Consider the following 22,665-nt stretch of genomic DNA (forward strand, 5'->3'; position numbering starts at 1 on the left):
GCCTTCACCCGCCCTCGGTTCTGGGGCCTCAGGGCCTGGTACGTCTACCCAATGCCAGGGCTCAGGGCCCGGTGCCTCAGGCGGTTCCTGCTCTCTTGCCTCAGGTTCAGCCCGGTATCTCCGGCCTGCACCGTCCCGCGGCCCCCGCGGGGTTTGCTTGGCCCGGGCCTGGTGTCCCGGTGCCCCAGCTGCTGTGCCGGTGCTGCTGCTCCTGCCGGGGGCAGCCCCCTGTGAGTGCTTCTGGCAGGGGCCGTGTCCAGCTGCCGGGCCCTCGTCCTGGGCTCCCATAACCTGCGGGGGGTGGGTGTGGTACTCTGCTTACTCACCCCGGGGGCAGCTCCCACGTAACATAGTGAGGCAAGCTTTAAGGTAAGGCCCTGCACAGTTATCCCAAAGTGAGCAGCAGGCTGGTAATCCATTCCTGACTTCATAAGCAGCAGTGGTGTAGGCTGTCCCTAATTTTAGCTTTGCTGCTCATGTTCCTCAGTGCCTGTGTGTGTGTTCATTCCCCTGATGAGTTTCCTTTCCCACGTTTGTTTGTCTTGCAGACCATCCTGGGAGAAACTCAGGACGAGGAGGATGAGATCCTTCCCCGCAAAGACTATGAGGTGGGAAACTAACAGGTAGCAGCTTGGGAAAGGGAGGTGAAAAGAACTGCCAGAAGTTTCCATCTGTTTGAGTTTGGAAGGGGGCAGAGACTCAAAGTGCAGCACTAGTTAGATTGCCTTGGAACCAGCAGAAACAGCAGGAGTTGTTGCACTTGCAGAGAAGTGCTCCTCACTGTTACACATTTCTGGGTTAAAGCCCTTTTAATGTGCTGCGTAGGTCAGACTCCTCCTGAGGAAATCCATTGTCAAAGTGCTGCATTGTTCCACTTTTTTTTCATGTGATATTTAGAGGCTCTAGTGGTCTCCTTTCCTCATGGCTGTAGAAAGCATCTGGAACTACTTGGTCACTGTTGCCTTAGTGCCATCTCTGTTGTGCTGGCTCACAGCAGATCCTTCCCTCTATCAGATCCTGATTCTTACAGGAGATTTTGCTTTTTGCACATCTGTATGATGGCCTCGAGCTATACAGAGCAGTTGTTGTCAGCATGGGTGTCCCCAGCTCAGCCTGTAACTGCTTGGCTGGAAAAGGTGAAGCTGTTGGAGATGGAAGTTAGTGGTGCTGTGTGAGTATAACAGGGTGACTGTTTTGCTTTTAACTCCCTGCTGTGATAAGCTGAAGAATTGTTTCTGTTCACCTGGAGAAGAATTCCTGCCTGGTGTTCCTGTTGTAGTGAGAGGTTAAATATGAAGGTGCAGCATTATCTTCTGCCCTGGCAAACTGGAGGCACAAGTCTAAATCTGTACTATGTGGCTTCTTTAATTTAAAGTTGTTTTAAATCAATTTTGTTCCTGTTTGGTTCTGTGTCTCTCTCAGCTTGGGCACTGAAATTGGTCTGTTCTTTCACTTCCTGCTTCTGAGGGTCTGCCACTGCTGGAAAAATTTAAGTGAAGTTGTCTCCAGAGGTTTTTCTGCTACTGTTGGCAAAACTTACTGTGGGGGTGGTAATGACTTCTGTAATCTTTAACAAGGTCTTCTAGCCTTAGTTTTCCCCACAATCTGTTGTAGCTAATGGTCTTAAATTGACCTTTTGTCATCCTTTCAGAGCCTGGATTATGATCGCTGCATCAATGACCCGTACTTGGAAGTTTTGGAGAGCATGGACAACAAGGTAGGACCTTGTTTGTTCTTTTTCATTAGCTTGAGAGCTGAAACTGTGGAAATTGCCCAAATTTGTGGATGCCCCATCGTTGGAAGTGTTCAAGGCCAGGTTAGACAGGGCTCTGAGCAACCTGCTCTAGTTGAAGCTGTCCCTGCTCCCAGCAGGGGTTTGGTCTAGGTGGGCTTTAAAAGTCCCTTCCAACCCAAAGCTTTCTATGATTCCAAATACACTCCACTGTAGGAAGTTTTGTGGGTTTTTTGATTTTCTTTATGAAAGGAATTCTCTGTTCTTTCTTGGTTTCTGTATGAAAAGAATAAAAATACATGTGGAAACTCTAGCTCCCAGCATCTGTTCTGATCCTTGGCTTAAAAGTGAGCGAGATGTTCAGCACTTTCCATTGCCTGTTTTCAGCTTGCTGTTGTCACCACGTCCTGTTGATTTTGAGCTGTGGAGCCTGAACCTGCCTTTTTCTGATCCCCATTTCTATGTTGCTTTGACTTGGGTTTGGTTTTTTTTCCCCTTTCTCCTGTTTCTGAGCAGAAAGCCCAGAGATACGAAGCGGTGAAGTGGGTGATGGTTTTCGCTATTGGAGTCTGCACAGGACTGGTAAGGGTCATGCTGCTTGGAGAATTTGGAAAATTTGGGAGACTAAGCAGGAGTAATTGAGAAGTCAACAGCCAAGGAGGAAAGAGGAAGAAGAATTCTCTTTGATGAAGCAGAGAGCTTAATAGCTGGAGTTGTCCTTTGGGACACATTAGTGCTAGATTATTTACTAAAAAGCCTTTTTTCCTTCTAGAACTTGCTGTGCTTGCTTTGCAAAGGATGCTGGCAAATCCTTTAATTCTGCATACAGGAAAACTTGCCCAAAGTGAGCACATAATGAAAAAGGATGACTATTTACAGTTGAACTGCTGGGTTTTTTGTTTTGTTGTTTTGTTCTGTGGGATTTTTTATATATTTGGCAGTACCAGGGTTACTGCATGAGCTTTCTAAAGTCTTTGAAAATGGGCTCTGCTGACTGTGTGCCTCAGTTAAACACCAGCTTTCTTCTGCACCCAGAAGTATGTTGTGGGTGTTTAAAATGCTGCCAGATCAGTGCTGTGACACACATCTCTTCAGGAATGATTTCTAGGATGGAGCTGTCCCAGTGAGAACAAGGGAGGCAGCACATCTGGGCTTCTAAAGTTACTTTGAATGCTTCTTTTGCCTTCTTCATCCTCTGTCCTCCCATGGGTGCATACTTCTGGTAGGATTTACTAGAGGGTGGTCTTTGTTACTTGTGTTTCTGATGGCAGATGTGTTTTCTTTGTCACAGGTGGGTCTCTTTGTGGACTTCTTTGTGCGGCTCTTGACCCAGCTGAAGTTCCAGGTGGTACAAAGCTGTATCCTTTCCCTGGCTTATGGCTTTCTGTTAGACTCAGGTGACCTTTTCATTTCTGTTGTCATGCTCTGCTCAGAACTGCTGACTCTCAGACTTCTGCTATTAGTCATGTTGTTGATTAATTAAGTTTTCAGCTTGCCTGTGTAACGTATCCCTTGAAACCAAGAAATGTTTCCGGTATCATTTACGTAGGCGAGAGCTAATCCCTGAAAGAATGTGTGGTTTCCCTGCCTTGTAGCTTAGTGTTGAGCCCTGAAAAGAAAGCTTGGCTTCCTGATGGGTTGTTTCAGCTGCCTTGGTTTAGCTCCTGATGCCAGCAGGACCCCCAGGCAGGACAGAAGGATTGTGTATTGGTGGGGGGAATGTTGTTTTCCTTGACGGTGGCTGCAGCGGTGGAAGAGTGCACTGAGAAGGGCTGTCTTGCACTGTCCTTGCTGGAGCTGCTGGGGTTCAACGTGACCTTTGTTTTCCTTGCCAGTCTTCTGGTCCTGATCCAAGTAAGGCCTAAGTCTGCTGCTGCCCCTTCCATAACCTCCCTTGCCTCACAGACATCCTGAGTTTGAAGCATCCTTCTTGCTGGAAGCACTTTGTGCCCCAAGACATCCAACTAGCTTCACAGTGCTAACAGATTAAGCTAAGCATGGTCTCTTGGTCCCTTGCTGTGCCCTCTGATGAGGTATTGTTCAGCACAGGGTCAGTTCAGTGTTTCTTTTCTGCAGCCTGTAGCAGCTGGATCAGGAATTCCTGAAATTAAGTGCTACCTCAACGGGGTGAAGGTGCCGGGGGTCGTGCGTCTGCGGACGGTGGTGTGCAAAGCCTTGGGGGTGCTCTTCAGCGTGGCAGGAGGTAAGAAGGGCTGCAGTGTGTTGGTCTTGTTGGGGTGAGGAATCACTGAAGGGGGAAAATGCTGTTCCTGCTTCACCTAGGGCACAAAAGCCTTTCCATTAGAATGATTTTGGTGGGCTGGAGCAATTATGAACCCTGAAGGCATACACAGAGTGGAAAATAACTAGAAGGATTAGGACTATTGAAGGAACTGGTGCTTTTCTGGGTGGGTTAGTTGGAAGTGACTCTGTGTCTCAGTCCAAGAGGGAGACCTGAGAATTCTCCAGGAGACACTGCTGGAGCAGCCCTGAGGAGGCTGTTCTGGGCAGTGGGGCAGAGCGACTCGGAGTCCAGAGTCCTTGTAACAGCTTGTCTTTGAACAGCTCTACCCACTTGGAATGCAAAGTCTGCACAAGTCTTCAGGCATTTTTGGGGTTGGGGGTGAGGGAGGAGCCACAGGCTTGGCACAGGAGTGGTGAGCTGGTCTCTCCTGGTGTTGTCAGCAGGGAGTGTTTTGCCTCATCACTCCTTTTTTTCCAGGTCTCTTTGTTGGGAAGGAGGGTCCAATGATTCACAGCGGTGCTGTCGTGGGTGCAGGTTTGCCACAGGTTAGTGCTGACCTGGGTCACTGGCCTGGTCACACCACAGCCTTGTAAGAGTACTGGGAGGAGTAAGTTTCCACCTCCTACATTTCTAACTCTTATCTTTGTTGTAGTTCCAGAGTATCTCTTTGAGGAAGATCCAGTTTAACTTTCCCTATTTCCGCAGTGACAGGTACTGTACCTGGGATGCAGAGGAAGGGAGTGGAGGATGAGTGAGCAGAATTCCTTGGGAAAAGGTGTCAGGCTGGGGTGAATCAGTCAGTTGTTTATTCAGTCTCTCTCAAAGTATCCTGCAGTGTCAGCCTGCAGCAAGACAACACCAGGACATGGCTCTTCCATGCTGCTCTAGTCTCCATGCTCCTTGGTGTTCTTCTTGTACTACTCAGCAAATCTACCCATTTAAAACCTTTAATCTCAATGGTTAAATGGCTTCATTGTTGGGAACAAACTTAGTTACTCATGTCTTATGGCCAAGATATACTACAGAGAAGGCAAGTTCACCTGAATGTGGACAAAATCTTGCCCTTCCTTCTCTGAAATTCTTTTAAGTCATGCTGGTATCCCACACTTTGGGATGGTTCCTCATATCCCAGGCAGCTGTGTAGTGCCAGAGTTTTGCTCTGTGTTGGTTTGGAAAAAGAGCACAGTGCTACAACCACTTACTGAATAAATGGTGTTGCCTGCTGTGGCCAGCATTCCTCCCAGCTGGCACTCCTGGGATATATCCCTAAATGGGAATGGTGTCTTACTTTGCAGAACCTAAGCACCTCCAGAGCTCTGGTTTGCTAAACTGAGATGGTTTTCCTCTTCAATTCAGGGATAAGAGGGATTTTGTATCTGCTGGAGCTGCTGCAGGGGTTGCAGCTGCCTTTGGAGCCCCAATTGGGGGAACTCTTTTCAGCTTGGAAGAAGGTTCCTCTTTCTGGAACCAGGGACTTACATGGAAAGTGGTGAGTAATAACTGTGGCTCTTTCTGTGTTTCCCCTGAGCTGCACCTTTGGGAGGGCTTGTCTGTGAGGGCATTCAGATTATCCTGTCCTCTTGCAGGAGAGAGATTGCCTGCTCTGTCAGTGCTCCAGAGTTACTACAGATCAAGAGCAGAGATGAGTCTGGTACTGTCTGGAACTACAGGACAACTCTGTAGGCAGCAGATTGTTTTGGGAGAAAGAGCTTTTGTGCCTGGGCTCTTTGCAGTCCCATCCTTTGGGAGCAGATAGAGTAGGCAGGTGCTGGATTTCTTTCTGCTTTTCTCTGCCTTGGGGAGCTGTAGTGCAGCAGTGCCCTGTGCCTTCATGTTCCTTCCTCTTCTGCCTGTGGTGCCTACTCCCCTGAAGGTGAAAGGATATTTAAAATCCATTGGATTTCATGATGCTGTGGGCATTTCTTGTCTAAATGTCCTGTTGATGGGATTCAGTTAGTCTGCTCTTCTTCAGCAGCAATAAAAGGAGCCCTGGGATTTGCCAAGATAGCAGCTGTCTCAGAGCCAGTGCAAGAATTACTGGGTGAAATTCCTAACTGCTGGTGTGGGAAGCCAAAGCAGATGATTATAATAGTCTGCTCTAGCCCCACTCTCTTTTGCAGCAGGGATGGCTGTTAAACCTCATCAGGTTATTTTCCTAAAGCCTGAGAAGGCTCTGAAGTTCCCTTCTCCAGGCATATGTCTCAAGGAAGAGCTGACTGTACAGTCTTAATTTAGGAGCTACTTCTTCCTTTGTTTTTTTCCTTCCTCAGCTTTTCTGTTCCATGGCTGCCACCTTCACCCTGAATTTTTTCCGCTCTGGGATTCAGTTTGGAAGTTGGGGGTCTTTCCAGCTCCCTGGGCTGCTGAACTTTGGGGAGTTTAAGGTGAGATTTAAGGCTTTATCCCTCCCACCTCTCCAGTATCTTGTCAGTTCAGTGTTTCTTTCTTAGTTTGGGATTTTTCTTTTTGGTTTTTTTGCTTGTGTTCCAGTGGACACTTCATATTTAGAGGAAGTTGGTAGAAAATTTCAGCAACTACTGTAACGCTTTTTTTTTTATGCTTTTCTGCACGTAGTGCTCTGAATCTGATAAGAAATGCCACCTCTGGACAGCTGTGGACTTGGGCTTCTTCATTCTGATGGGGATTGTAGGAGGTCTTCTGGGAGCCACCTTCAACTGCCTGAACAAGAGGCTGGCCAAGTACCGCATGCGGAACGTGCACCCCAAGCCCAAGCTGGTCAGGTATTTGTGCAGGGATCTCTCCTCTCTGTTCAGTGTTCCAGAGCAAGAGAATTGCTCTAGAAGACACAGCAAGTGGGACTGGAGGAAATCCTAGATGTGTTCTTTTTGAAATCACAAAACAGAGGTTCTGCAGAACTTAGTGAACATCAGAAAACAGGTTTTACATTCCCTGTGTGTTTTTGTCATTACTGTGGGGGCACAGAGAGAGCTGCAGCCCCCCCTGCAAGGGCTGTGAATGGAGCTCCTTGTAATAAAGGCTGTAGCTGAACAAACTAGAGCTTTGTCTCCATGCAGTATTTTTTTTTTTCAAGTCTTGTCCAAACAGAAGAGAAAGACATAGTTATCTTATTTTTTTATTGTTATCTTGGTTAATTAAATCCACAACTGAGCTAATATCTGTGCTATTTAGAGAGGGAACTGCCATGTCATTCTGGGAAATAGCTGTTTGTTTGCTCTAGACAATTCCTAAATAAGAAATCCAGGTTTAAAAAAACAAAGTGTATTTCAGCACTGAAAAAAAGAGAAGATATTATGAGAGACTGTGCATCAACCTGCCCAGTCCTGTCTAGCCTTTTACCCTGTGAGGATCTACACAACATCGTTTCCATGTGAACAGCCTCTTTGCTGAACCTCTCCCTGTGGCTTTTTATACGTGACTGCTCTGTGCTCTCTGGGCAGAAATAGCTCTTTTTGGGGGCAGGCAATTAAAAAGGGGAGTTAACACCATCCCTGGCAACCAAGGCATAATTCAGCTTAACCCACAGCATCCCCTGCTTCTGATATTAAGCTGTGATGACTGCTGCTTCTTGCAGCCTTCTCCAAGTCATTTGCTGAGCTGGAACTGGGTTCCAGGGCTGAGTGTGGCTTCAGTGTGTGGTTTCTCTTGTGTTCCTGCAGGGTCTTGGAGAGCCTGCTGGTGTCGTTGACTACCACCGTTGTGGTCTTTGTGGCCTCTGTGCTTCTGGGGGAATGCAGGCAGATGTCTTCCACCAACCACAGTGGCAATGACACTCTGAGCCTTCAGGTGAGGGATCTGACATGAAGATTTTATGTGCCCATCATATTGTTCACCCTCCAGAGAAGCACATAATGAGCTTTTGACAGCCTGCAGTACGTAAGAGAACTTTTGTGAAAGCCTGCAGACAGGAGCAGGGGCCTTGTGCTTGGGCAAAGCAGCTTAGGCAGTGAATCAGGGACCCATTGGTGCTGCCAGCCCCATCTCTGCTACTTGATGTTTGGTCAGAACTTCTGAACTATGAGCTGACAGCCTTATACAGAAGGGTTACTCCTGTTCTGCCCAAAGGCTAACATAGGAGAGAGCAGATTTTAACTGTTCTGTCTTCTGTGTCCCACATCAGGTTATGTCAGAGGATGTGAATTCAAGCATCAAAACTTTTTTCTGCCCAAATGAAACCTACAATGACATGGCCACACTCTTCTTTAACCCTCAGGAGTCAGCTATCCTGCAGCTCTTCCACCAGGAAGGTGAGTAGCTAGGAGACAGTGCCCCATCGTGTGCTTCAGAGCTTCATCTTGCTTCAAACAGCCTTATCATAAGAACCCCAAAGCTAAGAGCATCTTCAGGCCTTCATGGCTCTGGGGGACTGCTAATACAACAGCTGAAAGCCCCCCCTGCTTTTCCTTCTCTTTTTCACTTCCTCATTGTCTTCATGTGTGATTGGACTGGGCGCCCAAGTCGCTGTTGAGAGATGAGCCTGCTGTGAGCTGAGGGGTGGATGGTGCAAGACTATTGCTTATGTCCCACAGACCTGTGCCCCTTTGGTCATGATTCTTCTTGTGTTGCAGGTACTTTCAGCCCAGTCACACTGTCCTTGTTCTTCCTTCTCTATTTCTTACTCTCCTGCTGGACATACGGGATCTCTGTGCCCAGTGGCCTTTTTGTGCCATCCCTGCTTTGTGGGGCTGCCTTCGGACGCCTGGTCGCCAACCTGCTCAAAAGGTGCACTGAGTGGGGGTGGGTGTGTGAGAGGTGAGCTCTCAGCCAGGTGATGCTCATCCCTGGGCTCTCTTTTGCCCCAGCTACATCGGCCTGGATCACATCTACTCGGGGACCTTTGCCCTGATTGGGGCAGCAGCTTTCCTGGGAGGAGTGGTCCGCATGACCATCAGCCTGACTGTCATCCTCATTGAATCCACCAACGAGATCACCTATGGGCTCCCCATAATGATCACCCTCATGGTGAGTGCAGGGGCTTAGCTCTGGCTTCTTGCAGGCTGCTGGAACGTGTGCTGGGCCTGAGGCTCTTCCTTCCAGGGCGTTGATAAACCAAAGAGTCTTTTGTCCCTGGAGCAACAACCCAGTACATCTTCTGTTTGCTCTGCAGGTGGCCAAATGGACAGGAGACTTTTTCAACAAAGGCATCTATGACATCCACGTGAACCTGCGAGGAGTGCCTCTTCTGGAGTGGGAAACAGAGGTGGAAATGGATAAGTAAGGCTGCTCCTCTTGGCAGGGCTCTGGGTGAGAGTTTGTGGCAGGGTTCTTGCTCAGAAAGGAATGCTGTAATTCAGGGGGATGATGTTGATCTCCAGCAAACGTGGCTGCTCTGAAAGGAGCTGCTGTGAGAGCAGTTGAGTCGTGCATCAGGCCTGTGGCAGGAAAGAGGTGCTGGAGCCCTTTGTGAGGAGGAGTGGATGGGCAGAGAGATCTGAGGAGCCTATTTGTGAGGTTCAGGAGGAACTCTAAAAACGTTCCACTGAGCTTGGCTTCTTGCAGAATTTCACCTTCTGCCCACCCACTGTCTTTTCCCAGTAGTTTCTATGCTACAAGAAAGAACCTCTTTCCTTGCTGTAGCATATCATTGATGCAATGTTATGTTAAAACAAACACAAGTCAATAGTTCTGGCATCACTAATAACACAGTGAAGGTGAGCACACAAGGAGCTGGCAGAACTAAACTGCAGCAGGCTTCTTCAGGATCTCATTTTGGGACCTTGTTTGTCCATCACCAGCCTTCTCTTGCTGCCACGATGCATGTGGCAATCTTATGTTTCTGTTTCCTCAGGCTACGAGCCAGTGACATCATGGAACCCAACCTGACATATGTCTACCCACACACCAGGATCCAGTCTCTTGTTAGCATCCTGCGCACCACTGTCCATCATGCCTTCCCTGTAGTGACTGAGAACAGGGGCAACGAGAGGGAGTTTATGAAGGGAAATCAACTGATAAGCAACAACATCAAATTCAAGGTAAAAAGTTCCTTGTTGGGTAAGTTGAAGGGTAAAGAGCTTGGTTTTGCAGGCAGAAGGCCCCTCCTTGTCTTATCTAGGCTTTTGTCAGTGCAGAATTAGGTCAGAATTAACAGCTACTGCAATACAAAGTTTTCAAGGACTCAATTTCCTTCCATTTTTTGGGTCATGGTAGAGGCAGAAGAGTGGACTTGAAGAGGACTAAGTAACCTGTTTAGAATAGAGATGGAAAACATTTGGATTTGGCACTGAAGGACTGAACCCACCACTGAGGTCAGCAGTAGGTGCCTAAATGCTTCTCCTTTGTAGGAAGGGTAGTAGGACAGACACTCTAGTCTCTTGGGAGACTTAAAATTTAAGCTCAGAATGAATAATGGATGTGCTTTTATGCACAAGCACACTTGTGCTCTAGCAAAAGAGGCTGCCTGCATTCCTAAACTCCAGGCTCTCTGTCCAAGGAGAGTACAGTCTGTCTGGCTATTCTCACAAGTACTGCAGCAGCACTGACTAAGGACCACCTTACCTGGAGACACAAAGCTATGATCAGACAGTTCATAGTCACTCGTGGAGAACTGCTGGCCTGTTTGGTGAGTATCTGAAGGCTGTTGTCTCCAGAAATCCAGCATCCTCACCCGAGCCGGAGAGCAGCGCAAGCGCAGCCAGTCCATGAAGTCCTACCCTTCCAGTGAGCTGAGGAACATGTGTGATGAGCACATAGCGACAGAGGAGCCACCAGAAAAGGAGGATCTGCTGCAGCAGATGCTAGAGAGAAGGTGAGATCCTTGGTAGGCACAAATGTATGGAAGAAGGGTGTTGCCATATGTTGAGGTGTGTTGCGAGGCTTCGCACGGTTCCTGTCGTGCCAGAAGCCAGAGGAAACAGTCCCCATGTTTTGGGAGAACTTGTCAGGTCTCCTCAGCCTCTGCTGGGGCTCACACTTGTGACTGAGTCCTAGGCTTGATGGTGTGTAAGCTGTTAACTTAAATTTCCTTCAAACACCTCTCCAGGAATATTTTCTGGAGAGGATGCAATACCTGGGGAAATGTTTGCAGAAATTAGTGCCCTCTTAGCTGCACAAACATGAGGGCTCTGCAAAACTCACTCCTCCCAAGAGAGCAACTGATAACCTGGTGCCAGAATATTGATACCTTTCTGGTAACTGGGTTGAGTCACCAGGCATTATTGCAGTAGCTTCCAAGCAGAAGTCCAGTCTAGTGAATTCATTTCTAACCTGCTGATTGTGACTCTTACAAGTGGAGTCCTGACCCTGACACTTCAGCTTTTATTGGAATCTGAATAATTTGGCACTGCAAATTGCTTTAGTAGCAAGTGATCTGAAATTGAGGGTTAGGAGAGTGTCTCTGTTCTGCTGCTACTGTTATGCTCTGCCCATGGCAGTAGTTCTTGACCACTCTTTGCTGTTTTATTTGGTGGAGAAAAGACTTGTTCATCTCTAGCAAGAGTCTCTGAAATGTTCAGGAATTTACAAAGAGCTGCTGTTGTTTTGGAGGTGGGGTTACACATCTCTCCCTAAGTTTGTACAACTTCAAAGGTGTTAAATCTGTCACAGGTACACTCCCTACCCCAACCTGTACCCTGACCAGTCTCCCAGTGAAGAGTGGACCATGGAGGAACGCTTCAGACCTTTGACCTTCCACGGGCTGATCTTGCGCTCGCAGCTGGTCACCCTCCTTGTCAGGGGGGTGTGTTACTCTGAGAGCCATTCGGTGAGTCTTCCTCATAGCAGCTGTAGCAGAACCCTCCCTACCCTCTCCTCTGGAAGGGTATTATGGGCTGCCAAAGAGAATTTACCTATTTTTACACTTTGATGGACTTATCTGCGTCTTAAAGGGTGCAGGCAGGCAATGAAATTCTCCCTTGTAACTCTAGAATAAAGAGAATTGAAGTTCTGTTCAAGTATCCCCAGGAAATAAGAACAGATGCTGTTTAAAAAATAAACCACCAGACCCATTTGTTGCATAAACCTGCAATCCTGTTAGAACTGAAGAACTGAGAGTAAATCTTAAATACAAATGGAGCAACCAGCAGAGTATCCTGTGTGTTCTGTGCTGCCTGCCAGGATCTCACTAGAAAAATGTCAAGAGGTGTCCCAGATCAGTGTGAGCATTTGTGTTTGGGACCTGTCTCCCACAAGGCTGGTTTGTTGCTGCCCTCCAGCGTTGAGTGTAGGTCTGGGGGAGGTTGGAGAGCAGATCTCCTGCTCCCTCACCTGGGTGCCTGGGCGGGTTTGGCCGCATCCCGGGATGAGCTGCCAGCAGGACCTGCAGAAGGTCTGTGTGGGCCCGGGGGGGGGGCAGGAGGAGCTCTGGGGGAGGAGCTGCTGTGCTGCTTGAAGGCCGTGTGCTGGCTGGGCTGCTGAGCTGTGGGCTCAGTGGGGTTTGTTTTGATTGCAGAGTGCAAGCCAGCCCCGCCTGTCCCACGCAGAGATGTCGGAGGATTACCCCCGGTACCCAGATATCCATGACCTGGACCTCACCTTGCTGAACCCACGCATGATAGTGGTGAGAGATGCACTGCAAGGTGGCTGCAGTGTTTCCTGAGGCACCTTCAGGATTGTCCCAAGCCTTTAAAAAGAGCTGAGAACTTGTTTAAGTCCACCCTTGGGTGCAGTGACCATCATCCTGTGCTTCTCACGTGCCTTGTCTGTGTGTGGGAATCAATCCTCTTACCTGCTGGGAGGTAAAATCCCCCATAGGTGCTTTGCTTTCAGACTAAGACATTGCCCATCTAGTTTAACTTCCTTCTAGGTTAGACCCTTGCCTGAGAGAGACTGGACAGGCAAACTGCTGGTACCTTTTTGGGACTCTGTGCAGGCAGCTCAGTCAGTGGCAGGCCTGTTATTGTCTCTGTGACAGGAAGGGTGCTGTGCAGGCCAAAGTGCTTTTTTAACATTCTTATTTTCATGGCCCTGCATTATCCTGCTCAAAGGCTTTCTGCAGCACTGGGCTCTTAACATCACAGGTTACAATTTACAAACAAACTGTGACAAATTCAGCTTCCTGAAGTAACTTTGTGGAGAAGCAGAAGATGCCCACAGTGCAGTACCCTGTGCAGAGATCAGTGGGGTGTAGGAATTGCATGTTAGATTCCCAGAGATAGTGCAAATGCCTCTTGTAAAGGAATATGATTGTTTTCTTTTCCCAGGATGTCACCCCATACATGAACCCCTCACCCTTTGCTGTCTCTCCAAATACTCATGTGTCACAAGTCTTCAACCTGTTTAGGACCATGGGACTGAGACATTTACCAGTTGTGAATGCAGTTGGGGAGGTGAGTCCTTAATTCCATCTTGGCTGAGCAAGAAAGCCACGGTATTTTTGCAACGTTTTCTACTTGTGGGAGATTTAAGATCACTTTGAACATCAAAAATGCTTTGAGGAGATCAGAATGTGATCTTTTTAAGGCCCTGAAGGATTCTTGGCTGCTGTGACTTTGTGGCCATCTTTGTGGCCGAGCTGCTTTCCCTGCAAGGGGCAGGATGTGCAGGCTCTCTCCTGTCTCAGCTTGGCAGCATGTGGAAGCTCCTACTGTTTTATACCTGTTGAGAGGCCTTGGGCTCATCAGAGACCACTAATTTGGCTTCTTCTTTGACAGCCTTATTCGAGGCCAGGAGCAGAATTGCCTGTATGTTAGGGCAGGAGATTTTTCTGCTTCTATTCCTACTTGGAGGAGCAGCAAAATACAGGAGTCTGTGCTCAGTTCTCTGTGTTTGTCCCTTTCCCATCAACAGTGCTCAGGAGCAGTCAGTAGATGTCAGTAACTTCCTAGAAACATCAGGAGAAACTGTTTCCCTTAAGCCTGGACCAGCCTGTCCCTGTGAGACAGCAAGGGCTGCTTCTGCCTGGTGGGGTTCCTCACAGCTACTCTGCAGAGTCTGTTGGCTGAAAACAAGAGTTGCTGACTAGTTCAGTGGTGGTACAAGGCTCTCTTCAAGTACTGGAGAGCAGCCTAGTTCTAAACTCTTTCAGTGTGTGAAATCCCTGGGGTGTTTCATCAGCTGAAATGTGTTTTGACTGTTTCCCCAGCAGGCTGGGAGAGGGTCCATTTTGTGACCTGCCAGCTAGTGATGGCCAGTGTGCAGTCTCCACTTAGCTAGTCTCTACCATTTCTCTGTAGTGATCTTCAGAGCTTCTTAGAACATATCTGGCATGAGCTACCTGCAACTGTGCCATGTGGGGAACCAGAAATGTCTCTAATGAAGCCATAAGAGACAGCTTGGTTATTTCCAACCAGTTTTCACTTTCCAAAGGATTTAGTTACATCTGCATGCTGTCTGAGGGGGGCAGGATTTCCCTTCCCAGGCAGGGGTAACTGCTGCTGTGTCCAGATGTGACAGCAACAGTTAAGCTGCCCATTTGGGTGCAGTTGAAGCAATGTCTCAGCTGCAGATAACTGCTGGGAGAGGGAGGGGTGTTGTTTTGGCAAGATTTGACCTTGAACCCCCTCTGACTCAGCACTGATCAAGAACTCCTTGCAGGTTCCCTGATGTTGGGGGGTTGGAAGGAACACCTCTACCATTCCCCTCTCCTAGTGGCATGTCTGTGATACTGACTTGTCCCTTTTTTTCCCTCTTTTCTTCCTCTAAGATTGTTGGGATCATCACTCGGCACAACCTGACCCACGAGTTTCTGCAGGCAAGGCTGAGACAACACAATCAGAGCATCTGATGCCCCACTGTTGGTGTGGCTGCCTCCCTCTGCCCAGCCTGCACATGCCCTTGCATCCTGCTTGGACCCCCCCAAAGGCCCAGGACTTGCCTTTTGGCTTCTCACATGCATATCAAGCCTGGGGAGCTGGAAAACATCTGGCTAGCCAGAGAATTAGAGGAGCTGCCTGAGCCCAGAGCTGTTGATTGGTCTCAGGCACTTGGTTTGACCACTCTTGATCCAGGTTTTTTTCTTTCTTTTCCTGTGCCCCAGTTGTCTCCTTTCATCAGATGTTGTCCTGACACTGTATGTTCTGCTATTTGGTTTTGTTTGGGGGGTTTTTAAGGGTTGGAAGAAAGAACCATCTAGCTCCACTCTGTCCTGTGCAGAGAATTGCAGCATTTTTTCCCCTGTTGTCCTGTATGTCTCCCTCCTCTTCTTCCCTTGTTCCTTGTTGCCTTATTTGTGTGAGAAGGGGCTCGCTGTCAAGGCTGAGGAGATATTGCAGTTACCAAATAGCTGCTCTAGAGGATGGCTTTTCTCAAAAGCAGTATTTAAAAAGCCAGCTCTTTGGAAATACACCTCTCTTTGTCAGTTTTTCTGCTCTGGCTTCAGTTGTTCCTGATTTCTCTCTTCCTTTCATGGGCAAGTGTCCCTGCTGTGATGTTTCTGACAGCATCTGGTGTTTGAGAGCAGCTCAGCAAATCAGGAGTTCAAAACAGTTCAATTCCAGTCAGTTGCTGTTTGGGATTATTAATATTTAATGAATTTGCAGAGCACCTCAGAAGGGAGATCTCTTGCCCTGCCAGCTGTTGCTATTATCTCCTTACAAGAGACTCTTCTAAGGCACTTTGTGACCCTCCACTTTGTCACTGCCCTGACACTCCTGCATTTCTTGGCATTTGTGGGCACTTTGTCCTTGTATTGATCCAGCACTGAGAGCCTGGGACACTATTTCAGCTAGGGACAGAGACACATCCTCAGAGCACAGTGAGCTGTTGCTTTCTGGAGGCAAATAAAACTGATGCCCTGTCTCTGGACTGGAATTATCTGGGTCATGAGAGCCATCCAGGAAGGATACTGGGTGCTGGTGACTAAGAGGCAGCATGTGCTGCAGGGCAGGGTGATCACTGGGGCTGTCTGTGCTCTGCAAATCTTGGGATAATGTCTGCAACTGCAACAGCCAAATATCTGTAAGGGTAAAGTTGGCTCTTAGAAGCCAGTTGCAGCCAGTTCACTGCTTTAGCAGGTACCATCCTGGCCAGCACCTGTATTGTTCCAGCAGGCACCTGCCCTCCTGAGTTTTGCATAGAGATAAGCCTGGGTGGGAAGGCAGCACTGTGCCTCCAGGGGCTGCAGGGCCTGATTGGCTTGATAAAGCACAGAGCATTCTCTCAGCCAAGAGACAGGGCCAAGTAGCATGGGGAATGTATCCCAGAAAAGCTTCTACACAGCCTCTGAACACTCCAGTTAACCTGTTGTCTGCCATAAGGAGCTGGCTGGATGGGTTGTGGCAAAAGGAAGTCAGGCACCACTTATTTTCTGAATTTAGGAACTCACCCATGCTGAAGATGTTTCCTTACTAAGCCTGAAGATGTTGTGTCCTTTCCTTGAGTGTGTCAAGACCCTGTATCTGTTCCAACAGCCTCTTTGACTGTTTCTGTGGAAGCTGATTGTCCCAGGGCACTGCTCTGCACACTGCTGGCTGCTGAGCCCTGCTCCAGTGTGGGTCAGGAGGAGATCTTGTGCCCAGGTCACCAGCCATGGCTCTTTAGGGAACTGTTAGATGGAGTCTTAGTGGTCCAGACAGCTGGTAGATGGATGTCTCCTCTGGCTGTGCTTGCAGTAAGGGCAGCTGAACCTTGGGGAAGCTCTTGGGTTGTGTCCAGAAGATGAGAAAAAACTTGATCTTACAAGTGGTTCCTGAGGCCACATTTTAGGGTAGAAATTGTCCTTGTACAGCACGTGACATGGCTCAGCTGGGAAGCTTGGGGTTAGCAAAGCTGTTTGTAAGCACTTAGATCTTAGATTTATTCCTCTCCATGGACATGCAGTGGCAGTTGTTGCAGAGGAAGCTCTGTGTGTCCCAGGACCCTTCATGAACTCCAGCTGCTCTCCAGGGCTGCTGGGCAGGTCACCTACCTGAAGAGCAGGGAACACTCTTCATCCTTTTCCCTTTCTTACAGTGGAACTGCAGCAACAGCTCTGTCTCCTCCACCAAACTAGTTCTGCTGGCTGCTGAATCTGCTGGCTCTGTTTCAGACAAGGCCTGTGAGCTCTGAGCTGTCCCCCAAACCTTCCAGTGCCCTTTCCACTCCCTGAAGCTGGACTGTAGGTTTGCAGTGTTAACCCCCCTGTCATCCAAAGGATTTGTGCTCTTGGGCAGTTCCAAGTCACAGGAATCCTATTTTGAAGGGATTCCAGCTCACTCTAAGGTGGAATGAGCATCCCCTTACTGTCAGAGCACCTCTCAAGAATGTCCTGTGTCCCCATGACAGATCTTTATCCTCTTGCTCGTGTTGAGTGACTGTGTGTGGAAGGTTCCTGCTCTTCCTGCATGTCAATAGGACTCCTTAGATTGTTTACCTTGAGCTGGTCATGTCCTGTTGACTTCTGTACACCAACTGCAGCAGGAGAATTTGCTGCAGGATGTCTTGTCTTTGCTCCTGAGGCCTGCAGTTAGGCAACCCAGACAGGACAGGCTGAAAAACCCTTCAAGGTTTGTCTGAGCACCAAGTGCTGTCAGCACTGCTCTGCCTGTGTGTCTGCCTTCCTCAGACAGCTCTGCTGGAAAGCACACCCCTTCAGGAAAGGTGTTTTAGATGAGGGTGACCCTGTCAGCTGCTTTAAAGGGAACTCTGTGTTCACTCCTTGACCTGTAGCCTGCAGAAAGGGAATTACACTTTAGAGATGCCACATTTCCCTTCTGCTAAGGACTGATGCCAGGGACTTGACTTGAATCAGTCTTGTCCTCACACCTTAGTCCTTGAATTCCTTTCTTACAACACTAACTGCTTCTCCTCTGCCTCTGGTTGCATAGTGATTTACCAAGACACTCACTCCTAACTTAGGTGCCTGTAACCTTTTACTCAGAGCAACACTAGAGGAATAGGAACTGGGAACTGGATTGGTGTGGGTGGCAGAGGTGAGGGGGCAGGGTGGGGTGTTCTCCCCCTGCCTCCTGTTTTCCTGTGCAGTGTTAATGATGCAGTTTTGGAATTGTTAACTTACTGTGAGCCATTCCAATGGTAGCAACTTCCCTTTCCATTTGTTTTGTTTGCACTGTTATTTTTTTGTTATAAATGATGTAAGCTAATTCCACGGTGTATATAAATGGTATTTTTTTTAAATTTGTATGAATATATTTTTATTTGAACTATGGCACTTGGGAAGTATCTGTGTAACCATAACATGTCTGAGAGTAAAATGTTCGTGTGTCTCCTTCAGCACTTTCAAGGCCTTTTGGTGTTGTCCTATTTTTGCCCTTTATTGTAATAAAACCAGTAGAACGTGGCACTATCCAAGAACATGATTTGAGGCAGATGAGCAGTTTCTCTTTATGAGCTGTCTGGATCTAACAGTTTGTGCAGAAGATGCTCTGAGGCTGCACAAAGGCAAGAATTTGGTGTAATCCCTCAGGATGCAACCACTCCAGTCCTGTGTTCTCTCTCAGCAGCTGTTTAAAAGGAGGGAATTGCCAAATGTTGAAGAAGGTTTTGAAGAAGGAGCTGAGTTGTGTACATTGTGCTAGAGGTGACTGCTGCTTTCCTGAGAATTCTTGCTTTCCACCTTGCAGTAAGTTAATGAAGGACAGTTAGAGTGCAGTGTTGCACCTCTTTACAAATGGCTTCTGCAGAATGTGGAAAAAAAAGTCATCTTTAGCTTTTATTTAATTTGTGTTTCTCTTTCCTGCTTTACCCTGCTGTTTACCTTACAGCAAAGAACTTGTGACAGTTGTTGATGTTTCATCACAGGCTGAGAGGTCAAAAGTACAGTCTCTGAGCACTAGAAATAGCTGACCCAAAAGCTCACTGCCTTTCCATGCTTGTGGAGTGCTTCTGGACCAGGTAGCTGTGTGTACAGGACACATGTGGGAGCTCTCTGATGTGAAGTTAGCAGCTCAGCTGGCTCCTGCCCTCAGTCTCTCTGCTTGGGGGGTGTGTGATGACAGGGAGAGCCTGAAACAGAGAGAAGCATCTGTGGGGAGGGAATGGCACAAAAGCTGTGTTTGGGAGCTGAATAAGAAGTGCCATGGTGGTCTTAAGCTGTGCTCCTAGCAAGGAGTCATGAGGAGAAGAGAGCAGGGGAGCTCTGCTGCAGCTCTGCTGCTGCCTTCAGTCCTAATCAGAGTAGGAGAGGATGAGAAGCATTTGCTTCTGAAACCTGAGGTACATCAACTGCTGCTTTAATGTGACAGTAAAGGAGGAAATAAACTCTTTTGTCTATTTCCTCACCTCCTGCCCCTGGAAAAAGGGTCTATGCTTGCAGACACAGCTTGACAGTTCAGTGTAGTGGCACCTCCCTTGCAGCCAAGCCTGCTAGAAGAGCCCGTGGGGCTCTCACAGGTCCCAGGCCCTTAGCTGGAGCCTTTGGCAGTGTCAGGGCTGCTTTGGGTGTCAAGATCATAAGCAAAGTGATTTCTATTGCAGAGTAAAAGCAGCCAAATTCCTTGCCTGAAGGAGGAGGGGTCAAAACCAGTTGCAAGTGGTTTGTCTTGCATTTTATCGTAGGAAAGCTGTGTGATATATTTATGGTTAGAGCAACCAGCTTCATGTTTAGATTAAAATCCCTTCCTACTGAGGTTTATAGACTCTTGCAATCCAACCATGTTCCTGTACTTTCTATCTAGCAGCAGAATTTAGTGGTGATCAGTGAGATCTTTAAATTTTCTGTTTGCTTTGCTGGCAGGGTAGGAGCTGCCTACTTTCCATCCACAGACACTTGTGGGTGTGCAGCACAAAGAGGAAAAACCAGAGCCTGGCTGCCCTGAACTTCAGCTACCCTTGGTGTGCAAGGTGGGAGAATGGAGCTGCTCTTCTTGTCCAGGGTGCTGAAGCCCTTGGCAGCAGCACTGGGACAACTCAGCCTCTTCAGCATCCCCGGGAGCTTTTCAAACACAGCCTGTGGGAAAAGCTCCTTCACAGCTGGAGCAGGGTGGCAGCGAGTTCCACCACCCTCTGGGAAGTGAGGGCTGTCAGCTGGGGGGGTTTAGACATTGAGATCACCTTGGAAAATCAGCAGCATGGCCCTTTCCACCAGGATGTCTCAAAACTGCAGAAGTAAAGCAGGAGTTGCAGTGTGGGCTGTGTGATTTAACACACGTTTTAGTCATTCTGAAGCATCTAGGAGAAGGAAATAAATCCTGCAGGGAAATCTGTGAAGCCCATACATAGTTTGAATAGCTGAGCATAGAAAACAGTCCTGTGTTGAAGAGCTCATGACTAGCAGAAAAGACAGGACAATGCTGAGACACTTATGGACTCCCCCAGCAGCTCCTTCTTCTACTAGAGAGTATCTGTGTGGCATGGCCAACTTTATACATGGATTTTGTCTTGCTTTTGCATCTTCCCAACTGCCAGCATAGCAGCCTGGCCCTAGCTGCCTTCTCACTACCTTTTGTTTTCAAGCCTTATTTTTAGTCTTATTTTATTTTGGTCAAGTCTGTCACACAGGACTGCTGCTAGGAGAACAAAATCCATGTGTGGTACAGCCTCTTTGTAAAGGGTGAGCTGTGCTCCTGAGAGGGGAAGGGATGTGCTCAGAGTCCTTTTGAACTACAAACCCAGATAATACTAGTTCCTTTTGTTCAGACAGGATGATGGGAATGCTAACATCAAACTATTACAAGCCCTCAATGAAAGGAGCAACGGCAGCAGCTGTTTCTGGCTGCCAGCAGTGAGGTACAAGATTCTGTCCTGTGTTCTTAAAGTTTTCTTCCTTCCTGCTTGTGTCACTCTGGTGTTTTCTCTCTCCCTGTTGTGAGGCTGATCTGGAGACCTCTTCACACTTAGAATAAGGTTCAAAGAACAGAGCCTGCTGAAATGAATCTCTCACTTGCTGTGGTGGAGGGTTGGGACTGGAGCCAGCAGAAGATTCCCTTCTGAAGGTGTTTGTCCACAGCAGCTGTCACTGGAGTGGCAATGGCCCAGCTCCAGCAGGGAACCACAGCACAAGGACATCTGCTGCAAGAAATTCTGGGTTTGTTTCAAGATGTTTCACACCTCAAAGGTGTGAGAAAAGCACCAGAAAAGATCCCTCTTCCTTTCTCTCTCAGCAACACCTCTGGCCTCTTCCTTCTTCGGTGTGCAAATTGAGACGAGTGTAGGATGCGAGTGGATGCCAACCACCTAATGAAGCTGTACCTCAGGGTAAGCAAGTGAGGGACCCGTGGAGAGGCTGCTCTCAACACCCCGAGGTCCTCAGCAGCCTTCCTGCTGCATTCTGAGCTCTGTGTCCATGCTGCCAGCAGCTTCTGTCTCCGGGCACGGTGCCAGCATCCATTGGCTGTGAAGAGCTGCTGCCACGCTTATCAAGCAGATGTCAATCAGCCAAGGCCTTTAGGGGCCAAGCTTCAGTGGAAGTAAATCAAGCAAGCTGGATATGGCCAGATTGTTGTGGGAGCTGGCAGAGCTCCGTGCTTCCCTGCAGCAGCCCCGGGGTGTGTGCCCTGGGCTTCACAGGGGATGTCTTGGAGAAACAGAGCAGTGCTGACAGCTCCTCGTGCCATCCCTGCCCTCAGACTGGGATTTCAGTGGAATGTTTCACCTAGTGGGAAGCTGGAAAGGGGTAGGGCACTGTCTGAGGGGGGAAAGAAACCTTTCAACCAGACAGTTTTTCCCAGTGAGGAGACACAGCACCTTGGATTCATCCATGTGCTATCATGCTTGTGTTTTCCTCAAGAAAGTACGACCAGGATTAGCTTCTAAAAGTTACAGGCACCAAGAGCAGATCCACTACAAACCTGAAGGAAGGTATCTCACATTGGGATGGGGGGCTGTGCAGAACTGGCTACTGCTGGAAAAGGGCAGGGCCCAACTGAAAGGGAATATCTAACATCTCCCTGGAGCCTCCTTAGCAGCCGCTGCAGCTCTGGAGTCATTCAGCTCAGGTGCCCTGGGGGCTGCCTTCCTCCCTGGGCTTGTTTGGGGCTGGCTGTTCCCAAGACTGGTCCCTGCTCTGTCTGACCCAGCTCTCAGAGCAGCAGTGGTAGCTTTGCTTGTCCTTGGGGGTGATGCTCTTGGCTCTGGTGGGCTCCACAGGCAGCGTTCCAGCTTGTCCCAGCGCTCCTTTCTGTGCGCAGCCCTAGTCTGACCTGGCTCTGAGATTCCCCTGGGGGAGCTTTACAGCTCAGTGTGTTTATGGGAGCAGCAGTAAAAACCCAGCCGTGGAGATGCTTTTTTCCTAGATTGCCTGCTCTCAATTAGGTTCCACCAGACCCCAGGGTCTATTAAGATGCTGTCTGCAAGCCAACCCAGACCCGTTCCACCGGGAACTGGCTTGCTGTTGATACTGGACCCACCTGGCTTTGGGTCAGGCAGTGCCAACTCTTCTTGCCATTTTTAGCACATTCCTCTGAACTCATTAGTGGTTTGTGCCTTGAGGGGCTGACAGGGAGGAACAATTTACAGTGTCTATGCAAGTTTTGCTTGACTGGGTAAAATTCAGCTCCGGTGAGGGCTGTTGTTGTTAGAGTACGAGGGTGGTTTTCACTTTGCTTCAGCAGCACAGGAGAAGTCAGGGAGGGATCCACCAGCACCTTCCCATCTGGCTGCAGTGGGAAACAGTGTTTGGAAAGCCTGTTTGAGAAGACAAAGCCCCTTTGTCCCCACAAAGGCTCCTCAAAGGGTGATGTAACATTGCCTTCATTTGTGAAACTGCCTTTGAGTAAATTAGAGAATCCCTCAGCAGGGACCTCTGGAGATCATCTCATCCAACCCCCTGCTCCAGCAGCTCACCCACAGCAGGGTGCCCAGGGTCACACCCAGGAGGGTTTGGGATCTCTCCAGAGCAGGAGACTCCACAGCCTCTCTGGGCAGCTGCTCCAGGCTCTGCACCCTCACACCAAAG

At 48.6% G+C, this 22,665-nt stretch overlaps 1 protein-coding gene across 1 annotated transcript; it reads left to right on the forward strand.

Moving 5' to 3' along the window:
• Positions 1 to 104: 104 nt before the first annotated feature.
• CLCN6 (chloride channel, voltage-sensitive 6) lies at positions 105 to 14,619 on the forward strand (the record flags this gene model as incomplete). Its single annotated transcript, XM_008949394.1, has 23 exons — positions 105 to 230; positions 549 to 608; positions 1,652 to 1,717; positions 2,249 to 2,314; positions 3,024 to 3,090; positions 3,480 to 3,586; positions 3,809 to 3,935; positions 4,455 to 4,522; positions 4,630 to 4,688; positions 5,334 to 5,466; positions 6,248 to 6,361; positions 6,552 to 6,718; positions 7,616 to 7,742; positions 8,077 to 8,203; positions 8,525 to 8,678; positions 8,759 to 8,918; positions 9,064 to 9,170; positions 9,745 to 9,931; positions 10,547 to 10,704; positions 11,502 to 11,658; positions 12,346 to 12,453; positions 13,097 to 13,222; positions 14,539 to 14,619. Coding segments are annotated over 23 exons (2,652 nt in total), but the record flags the coding sequence as incomplete, so codon positions are not given.
• Between the last annotated feature and the right edge of the window lie 8,046 nt (positions 14,620 to 22,665).

Source organism: Merops nubicus, unplaced genomic scaffold (assembly GCF_000691845.1).
Source record: "Merops nubicus isolate BGI_N331 unplaced genomic scaffold, ASM69184v1 scaffold6411, whole genome shotgun sequence".
NCBI lineage: Eukaryota > Metazoa > Chordata > Aves > Coraciiformes > Meropidae > Merops > Merops nubicus.